The sequence below is a fragment of the Pteropus vampyrus genome, unplaced genomic scaffold (assembly GCF_000151845.1).
Source record: "Pteropus vampyrus isolate Shadow unplaced genomic scaffold, Pvam_2.0 Scaffold248, whole genome shotgun sequence".
In the NCBI taxonomy this organism is placed as follows: domain Eukaryota; kingdom Metazoa; phylum Chordata; class Mammalia; order Chiroptera; family Pteropodidae; genus Pteropus; species Pteropus vampyrus.
In genome coordinates this window covers 1,157,644-1,167,884 of record NW_011889029.1, presented here as the reverse complement: position 1 = coordinate 1,167,884, position 10,241 = coordinate 1,157,644, and the positions used below count along the sequence as shown (strand labels likewise).

The following is a 10,241-nucleotide window of genomic DNA, read 5'->3' as shown; positions in this document are numbered from 1 at the left end:
GAATCGCTCAGGGAACGACTGAGGTTATATAAGGATAGCACTGCATTTAACTCAGAAGCGAACTATGTCGCAATCATCATAATAATGGAATCACTTCAGTCAGACTCTCTACTCTTTCCAGCTTTACTGGGATGTAATTGAGAAATAGCACCGTATAAGTCTAAGGCGTGCAACGTGTATTCCAGTACAAACGTTTACAGTTTCGACAATGTCAAAATAACTACACAGCAAGGAACACTTTGGAGTAAAACTAAGGAGATGTGAGAGGGAAGTGGGTGGCTGATGTCCTCATCCCACAAAATGGAAAATCAGGGGGCTGTGTCTGCAGTTAGGGGAACGGAGGTTTAAGTATATGGTATTTGAAGTTGAAAAGTAACTAGCCAGTCTGTAGATCTGAGGATGCAACCTGACAACCAGTGAACCGCATTCTGTTAGCAGCCAGGTTTTATTTGGCCACCAGCCTGAGGTTACTATTTTTCTTCTTTTGAATTGTTTTCTTTGAACTTGCCTTTCAACGGACATGCAACACCCAACTCGCCACAAGCCTGAATGCGCCCCATTGTCTGGCCTCACCCACATGTTTACTTTACCAAACTTGCTCTGTGCACACTGGAGACGAATTCCAAAGAAAAATTTAAAATAGCGCTATGATTGTATGAACAGCCCTGTGTGGGAAATCTGCGTCATGTGATTCACTCATGCCTCAGAGAAGGCCATCAAAGACAACGCCACAAGGATATAGTAATAAAGTTCGATAATGAATTATTAAGAGATATGTCAACTACGGCCATGCCACTCTGAACAAGCCCCATGCCGTCTGGCAGGGTCGGGCCTGGTTAGTACTTGGATGAGAGACCACCTAGGAAGACCAGTGCTGTAGGCATTAAAGAGAGAGAGAGAGAGAGAGAGAGAGATACCTCAAAACTCAGAATTTGGAAACATTTGGGGGGGAGGGGTAAAATTTAAAGCTATGGATGAAGTGACATGCTAAAAACAGTCCTTGATAGAATTAAAATGTTGTGGTTTGGCCATTTAGTTCCTAAATAATCATGACATGCACCCACACGTTGTAAGGCGCCACGTTAGGAGTTTGTGAAATGCGTCGTGAGTGTGCTGTGATCGCGAAAGACACATGCTCGGTGCAGGCCAGGAGATGATTTCTATATGGATTTGGAACAAATTATAAATTTCTCCCCAAAGACTTATTTTAGTGATAAAGTGTCTTTTTTAACTACGGTTAAGATTAGTTGGCAAAGCTTGAGAATCAATCACAAATGACAGCGCAGAGAAACAGGAAAAAGACTTCCTTGTTACGCATAATTTTAAAAGGGCTAAAAAATAATCAAGTGATTATTTAATTAATAATTATTCATTATGACTAATAAGCAACATGAAGTGTAAACAACAACAAGAGGGTTTCTGAAACTCCCATCCGTCTAACTACGAACATTTGCGGCTGTGACTCTCCTGGACGACGCACTGTGAGAGAAGCCTGAACGGAAGCTCGGTGCGTGCGGCCCAGGAGCAAAGCAGGCCGGGCTGAGGGTAAAGGACCTTTTAGCTATAAATCGTTACTAACGCAGAAGTAGAACAGATTAAACCACTGGAATATGACTTATTTAACAACGGCGTTGAAGAGATGAGACTATAGTTTTTTTCATTTTGACCCATGATTTTATGTTTTCATCTGACGGTTTAAAAAATAGGTGAGAAGTCTTTACAGAGTTTTAGCTGTTTTTTTTTGGGGGGGGTGGGGTGCGGGGTGTGGAATAATTGTGCAGCTTCTCGAACTCAGAGAGCCCTTCAGAGCCATACTGGAACTTTTGAAGGACAAACCAGCTCTAAGGGTGGTGAGTTTCGGCCACCTTCGTGTAGGATGGATCAGCCTTTCGAATTTAACATTCGAGCTCTATTTCATTTCTTCTTGAGATGGAACCCCTTCAAAAGTGTGTTCAGTATTTATGTTCACCGCTAATAATGCCTCAAACCTATGCGGCATTTGTCTCGTTCTACTGTTTCTACTTTTAACAGCATTCTTTCTCCTTCTGAGAATGAAAAACAGCTTTCTGGCTCCACCTAGTGGTAGAAAATAGGTGATCCTTTTTTTTTTTTCTTTTCCTCAGGACTCAGGTTTCCATTTTGACGTCAGATGACATGAAAAGCTGAGAGAGTTGTTATTCAGGAGTAAGACAGGCCTCTTCCTGGTAGACTGACACATCGTAACCTTGTGTTTTATTACTTCTTCTATCTCGAGTTCTTGAATACTTTTCTTTCTAGATAAGATAACCACACCCCTGCTCCGGCCTTCTCTGCAGACCCGTGGGAATAAAAGTTCATGCAAAGGTGTGTTAGCTAGTTCTTCTGTAGCCTCACCTGTTTGGGAAGCTTCTGTTCACTTTAATATGCTCTCTTCACCCCATAAATTACAATTATGTTTCCAATGACACAGAGTATGATTTATCGAAATCATTTCTTTGACCCACACTGCTAACTAGGTTCCTGATGCTGATAGTCAGGACAAGAAACCCCAAGATTGTTTACTTTTAAGATAAACTGAAAGTCCGAGATCATTGTGGATTAGTGCAATTCGTGTCTGTTTATAGAAAAGTACCCTGTAAAGAATGGAAATATCTGCCTGAAATCAAGCTGGCACGAAATTGGTAAAATACCGGACTATGAAATTTTATAAAATGTTCATTTTAAATAGATTTAAACCTTTAGGTCACTTTTTTTTTTTTAATCTACTTTTAATCAACATAATGAGATGATATAGTTCCTTATCTTCCTTAGAATGGAGTATCGATAGAGCATTTCATGATTATTGTATATTAGTTTCAGGTGTACAGCAAAGTGGTTAGACATTTATATAATTTTCAAAGTGGTCCCTGATTAGTCTAGTACCCACCTGGCATGATAGTTATTGCAGTATCATTGACTCTGTTCCCTATGCTGTCCTTTACATCCCCGTGACTATTCCGTAACTGCCAATTTATACTTCTTAATCCCTTCACCTTTTAACCCAGAATCCCAAATCCCCTCCCATCTAGCAGTCACCAGTTTAGTCTCTATGAGTAAAATTTTAACTCTTCAAGTATAAATCTAAATGACACCTTTTCCCTAAGGCAAACATTTCCATCTAGTTCCACATAAACCCTTTTTTGACATGGAGAACAATGGATTTTATACGAAAGATTCTTCATTCCCGTTGATGTGAAAATAATTTAGTTTCATAATAAAAATAAATATAGACGAGCAACTAATTTGGCAATCCATGTTAATGTGGATGAATCTGAAACTGATCATTGTTTAGGATTGAAGAGAACAAAACGTACTAGCAAAACTGAATCCAGTAATTACAGTGCAGAGGTGTTTAAGACAACAAACGTAATATTGCAAAAGAAGTGGATTCCCGCTAACGATCACATTTTATAACCTTCACGGCTTCATATCATGATTACTCTTCTTGCGTTTGTTGTTTGGTGGCACCTTATATGCATGCAGAAAACATAGATGTAAAAATCAAATTTTACTTTCTAAAACTTACTAGTATGTGTTTTATAAAAAACATACATCTTCGCGAAGAAGTAGGAAGTTGTCAGCACACTAAGGTTTTATGCTTTTTTTTTTTTAATACAAGCTACGTTACTGAACACCTTTCTGAAACAGAATCAGAGTATGTCATATAATTAGACTTCGAGTTATTGCATCTGTAACAGGAAATTCTGGCCAATTTTTTCTTGTTTTGGTAAAATTTAATGCGAGGTAACTTTTAAAAAACAAAGCTATGTAAGGGGTTTTTTTTACTTCATTTAGAGGCCTGTATTAAAATACATTTCTGCAAAGAGCGGTCCCAAGTACATACTCATTAGCGACCGTCCTCGTTCTTCTTGGCTGACTGTGTTGAAACAGGAGGCTGGTATGTGACTTAATTTGTTCTCTGGCAGTAAGCACCCATTGACAGTGAAAGTGTAATCACAGATTAATGAGGAATGTGTGACTCGCTTTTGAAAGAAAAATATCAGTTATCACGATGGATTTATACACTATTCAAAAATCGACTGGAAAGGTGATATTTTTAACTTGGGAACTATCAACAGAATAGAACGCACTTTTTTTTTTTTATTTAAACCAGTACTTACTATATGGAAAGGGACTTTTCATGTTGTCCCAGGACTGGTGACTACAACCCAAGACTGAGGAGAAAGCGATGTCAGGTTGCCCGTTTTCTAATCTCCTCACCTTGCTGTGGAAAGAGAAAGCGGGAGGGGGCGGACAGAGCAGCCTCCAGCCACCCTCCCTCTAATCAAAAGAATTACCTCTAGTCATGGGGCAGAGTGGTGTCTGCCCGAAGTGGGCACCAGCATCCCACCTCCCAGTCAGACGTCTGCTCGTGCCGTTTTCTGGGCTCGTTTGAACCCTTTGACTCTCCCATGCCTGGTTTTCTAATGCTCAGCAATGGCTTTAAAGATGTGACCTGTCCTCCCGGAACCCCATCGGGAGCCGCTGGCCACCGGGGAGAAAACCTGAGAAGCTCCAGGCTGTCGGGTGTGCCACCGAGAACCGAGAGAGTAAGGTGGGAGAGAGTTTCTTCCTTGCCAGTGATAAGAGAGGCTCAAACCGCACGCCCCACTAAGAGTTTTCAAGCGTCTCTACAAGACTCTTTCCTAGAGGATGCTGATGACCAGTTAGAGCCACTCCCGGGAACAGCCACCCCGCAGGGACAAGGACGATAAGCCTTGTCGGTGAGAGTAGAGTTTCAAAGCAGATAGGGCTGCGCCTTCTGATAACTGAACTTGACTTGAAAGAAACAGGTCTGTCCCAGAGTCCTTAGAGACAGGCGTGGGAGATCCCACCCAGCGTGGCTGGCAGCTCCAGGCCCTGAGGACACTGTCATTGAGTTTGTGACTTATTTACTATGCTAGACACTTTTTTTCCTTTCTCCTAAGCGATTCTCTATAGCCTTTCCTTACGACTTTCCTTTCTTTAAATTTCAAATATTTTCTAAGACACTTGTTTAGTGTTTCGAATGCAGAGAAAAGCGGACACAAGCTTCTTTTCCTTCTAGGCTATTATTTTTAACATAAAGGTGGACATAAACCTACCCAAGAAGGATTCATTACTATTCCATTATCAGTCAGTATAGCGGACCAGCCTCAAAAGCGTACGAAGTAGGCTACAGACTGTTTTGCAGGTGGGGTTATACCTTGAGCTAACAGTAAGTAAATGTGCGAGCTGACTGCTTTGCCTAACTGGTCATTCGATTAGTGTGAACACATTCGACAATTGCACTAAATGGCTTTTCATCGTTTTCACTAAGCTCTCCACTGTGTGCTTTTAGTCTCTAATATCTTTTGTTTTTACTGCTGCTGAGGTTAAATTCATTTCACGTCCATTAATGATCACGAAACTCAGTGATTTTTCCTCCGATTCTAATGATCACAAAAAAACTATCTTTTCTTAATTGTTACATATCTGGAAAGAAGTCACTGCTGTGATATAGACAGAAATTGAGTATATTTTCTATGAAATCAAATCGATGAGCTGACATGTATACATTTATGATTTTAAGTACAAAACAAAACCAGTTCACTCCAGGAGCCAAGCAGGTATCATAAATGAGACAAAATGGGCCACGTCACCGGGTGTGTAAAACACGCTTTGTACACAGGGTGTGTGTGACTGGAGGGACAACAGAGACAGAAAACCAAACGCTCTGTCTCCTTGGTGCCCGGTCAGAATCATGTCTTCATGGCCTGAGCTGGAAAAACTACTTCCAGGAATCTGGTATTTCTCCAGCTTGGACCCTGTGTTCGTTTTTAAATGTTTGTAGTAACTGGATCTGCAAATCTGCCACCGCTGAGGGCCCGACACAGGTACCTCTGGGAGCTGGGCTTGTTGGTTCTCACGGCTGGTTCTCAGATCGCGTCTGACAGCTGCTGTGGGTTTTTGTTTTTTTTTTTTTAGCCACGTTCACTGTGTGTTTCCCTTCGCGTGTGTGTATGTGTGTGTGTGTCTGTAGCAGGGAAGGCCAGCAGTCGCCGGAGCAGTGGCAGAAGACATACGGCAGATGCTCTGGGAACGAAGTTTACCATATTACTTTGGAAGAAAGTACTTTCTTTGCTGAATACGAAGGGAAGAGTTTTACCTACGCCTCGTTCCATGCGCACAAAAAGTACGTTTCTGCTTCCAGAGTGGAATTAAAATATGACCCAATCGTGCTTTTGAAACAAGTTTTCGAAAATACAATCCATCGGGGTGCTCGTGAGTTACAAGTGTTCTGGACTTTTCCACGTGATTATTGAGACATGTGAATTCTGGCCTCCTGGGCGGTCGCTACAAGATTATCAAGTGTCAAGTATCATTTAGTAACTTTTAAATTATCTTTAAAAATATTGTAATCTATTAAGAATTCACAAATGCATAAAAATTAATCTTTATAGAGCTAAATTTTATAGTGTTGATTAAAAATGTAAACAAAGTAATAATAACATTTATAAAAACTAGACGTTTTTGAAGACTAGAGCTTTGGCCAGAGAAATATGTTAAAAAATAAATGATAGTTCTTCCTAATTTAAATATAAAACAATTTTTTTCCTTCTTTTTGAAAAATTTACTTAATAAAAACATATGCCTGTCATAAAAATAATAATATATTATCAGTATTATAAAGATATTAATATAACATTTTTAGGATTTGTAATTTATCTAATATATTCCACTAATCCAATGTCCAATATATTCTACTCCAAGTCTCAATATGGTTCTATTTACACATATACTTCTGATGTTTAAAAACTATTCTTAAGCTTGATTTATTTGTAACACTGTAAGACATACCGAAACAAAAATATTCAGGATATTTTGTTTTTAGAGAATATTCTGAAAAAGTATTTGACTTTTTAAAGTAACATTTGTTACATTCAGTGGTTATTTCTCCTAATTAAGCTGCATATCTATTCGAGACTATTTAAAAAAAATTTTTCTGAAATTTAGAATAAACCAAATATGGTAAAAACAGAACATAAATAAATGTAGGGAAGCTGATTCTTTCTCATGTGACTTTAGGTAAGCTTCTTTCTCTCCTATAGGCCAATGGCCTTCAAACTCTTTTTGACTAAGAAGAACTATTTTACCTTTTCTGACCTAAGATACAGAGATGTACATTTGTGGTTAAGATCCAGCACACACACAAAATTTACAAAACAATTCTTACCCTTATTATATGGCATACACTCAGGTATTTTTCTACTCTCGTCTAGTCTTCAAATGTATATACACTCGTGTACATGTATGTATACACGTCATAATCAACGAAACTGATTTCACAACATACTGAGGACATAGCTTTCCTATAAAAAACAAGAGTCTTGAACTTTTAAGATGCTTTCGAAGATGCTCGGATCTGGGGCTCTGATTTTCCTCTGCCTTACACTAGTTTACTGATTTTCTTACGTATGCAAACTTAAGAAAACGAAACTGAGACTTTTGGAATGACAATTCCTAAACGTTATTTTCTTTTTCATACTTAGGTTTGGTGTCTGCTTGATTGGTGTTAGAAGGGAGGACAATAAAAACATTTTACTAAATCCTGGTCCTCGATACATTATGAATGCTACGGATATATGTTTTTATATTAATATTACCAAAGAAGAGAATTCAGCATTTAAAAACCAAGACCAGCAGAAGAAAAGCAAAGTATCGAGGTCATTTTATCACGGGCCTTCTAGATTACCTGTACATAGCATAATTGCCAGCATGGGTAAGTATCAGTAAATTTGAAAATGCCATTTGCTTCTTTCTAAAAAAGAAGATATTCTTATTAAAACGTCAGTGTCAAATTAAGACCATACTTGTGCATATTAAAAATTTGGTATAACTAAGTATACGGGACAAAATTTCTAAGCTGTCGAATTGGTAAGAAATGAAGCTAATTCAAATCTGCCGACGATTTGATTTCTGATTAGAATATAAGTACCTGACCCCGCTTTATTTCTCTCGTAAGTTCTCCATTCAGTGATCAACAGGCTATTGCAAGTATTAGTTTTCTTAAAACTCTCCTTCCATCTCCCATCTCGTTCTCACCATTGAGTGTGGCTTCTCTGACACGAAATTTTTAAAAAATTCCAGGCAAATAAGCTTCTTAAGATTTTGCCCCTGACCTACAAACCTAGAGACATTTAATTTCTATCACAAGGAAAAGGTGTTCTCTCTTTTGACTAGTATTAATGCCTCCACGTGTGCTATGGACCCATCTCTTTTTCCTTCTCAGGGACTTTATTCTTTAATTTGTCCTCATCATCTAACTTTTTTTTTTTAAACACATATTCCTGTCTCACTGACTCTACACACACACACACACACACACACACACACACCGGACTGACATCTTCATAGATACATTTCTCAAGAGCTGTCTTTAGTGGCTGGTTTGCAACCTTATCGTGCCCTCACATCTCCACCCAGTTTAATCCGACATCCCTGCGACAGAGCACAGAGAGACGGGGCGGGGGTTGCGGGAGGAAGTGTGAAGGGCAAGGACAGGAAGTCGAGTAAGAGAGTGAAGACCGTGATGGATGATGGGACTTCGTTTAGGTAAGGAAGTCACAGACACCCGTTGGTTGAAGGAGACTGAAAAGGCAGTGGTTTCACTGATGATAATTCCAGCTGGAAAGAGAGGAGGTAAATGTTACGTGTCACAGAAAGAGATGCCAGAAGTAGGCGCGATGTACAGTAGGCAGTCATTACAAAATCCAGGGCGTGACCTTGCCTTGGATGGCCTTACTCCATTTAGAATTGCTAGTCTTCCTTCCTCGAGGTTTTCCCATGGCTCGTGTGGGCGTTCAGGTCAAAAGTCGATTGTCGTGACTCAGAACCGCCCTCCTTCCCACCCGGTGACCAGTTCCTTCCTCCTCCTGCTCCCTAACGCCCCTGCTGTTTATCACATCCTTCTGGTTTATTTTCTGCAAGGTATGTATCGTTATCTAAAATGCCTTTTTCCATTTGTCTACTTGATTATTTTAAAGATAAATCCAAATGTGTAGAAACCCCGTCTTATCCCGAGTAGCCCAAGTTTCTAGAATCGCACTTGCCATGTTGTAGGTACTCGATAAATATGTGTTGGGTAAATATAATATATTAATGGTTCTAATATAATAGATCAATAAGACGATGATAATGCAACAAAATATGGGGGAAAAGATATAATGAGGAATCCAGAGATGGAAATGGCCGGGAATTTTTTTTGTTAATTTTAAATAAATGTACATTGAAACAGGTAGTTTCCTTTCCATTTTAAATTCCTAAATATCTCAGGATTTCGCAAATCACGTTTCGTGTTGTAGAGCTAGACTCATCAAACACATCTTTGCACACAGAGAGAAGTTTTGTATTCGACTGGGCAAAAAATGCCCACGTGAAAAAGAAGTAAATAACCTTTGAGATGAGAGGATAAACGAGAATACATTTCCCGGTTATACTCACTGCCTTTCATTTCACTCCGATCGTTAAGTGACTGATACGTCGAAACGGTGGCGAGTGCCGTGGTGATTTTCGCGTTTCTCTTTTTTAGGTACCGTGGCTATAGACCTGCAAGACACGAGCTGCCGGTCGGCGAGCGGTCCCACGCTGTCCCTTCCCGCAGAGGGGATCAAAGAGGTCAGAAGACCCAGTATCGCTCCTGTGTTAGAGGTGGCAGATACGTCATCCATCCAAACATGCGATCTTCTAAGTGATCAGTCGGAAGACGAAACTACAGCTGATGAACATGTTTCCTCAAACCTAGAGTACGTTTAGATGCTCTAGGTTGTAAGATTTGCTGGGATCTGTGCTGGCTGCAGAAGGAATCCTATGAATTTCCATCAAAAACAGCCTTCCTACCAGCCACAGTCACTCTTGACTAGAGAGGATGCTCAGCCCACAAATCTCTGACTTTGACATATATTTCCAGGCTGTTTCCTCTCAATTATCTTTTATCGTTAAAGAAAAAAATAACGTAAATTAGTATTTCCATGACGTAAAGCTGCGTTTTCATATTTGTAGGGTTTGGTTAAATTATATGGTATTTTCTACCTTTAATGCATTTTCTTCCATGTTCGTATTGAAACTCGACCCGTTATTCAATGACATGTAGAACAGCTGCTTCCGATAACTCCCTTTCTCAGCTCGGTGTTCAGCTGCCTTTTTCATACGTTATGTCCCGATCACATTTTGAATGCATGAGTAAATGTGCTAGTTCTTTTTAC

At 39.6% G+C, this 10,241-nt stretch overlaps 1 protein-coding gene across 1 annotated transcript in view; it reads left to right on the top strand.

Annotated features, from left to right (window-relative positions):
- LOC105301694 (potassium channel subfamily T member 2) overlaps positions 1–10,241 on the top strand; it is a 211,494-nt gene that overhangs the window by 146,668 nt on the left and 54,585 nt on the right. The window contains exons 14-16 of the mRNA XM_023520107.1: positions 6,023–6,172; positions 7,530–7,759; positions 9,569–9,782. Coding sequence (XP_023375875.1) covers positions 6,023–6,172; positions 7,530–7,759; positions 9,569–9,782 — 594 coding nt within the window. The remainder of the gene's footprint in view (positions 1–6,022; positions 6,173–7,529; positions 7,760–9,568; positions 9,783–10,241) is intronic.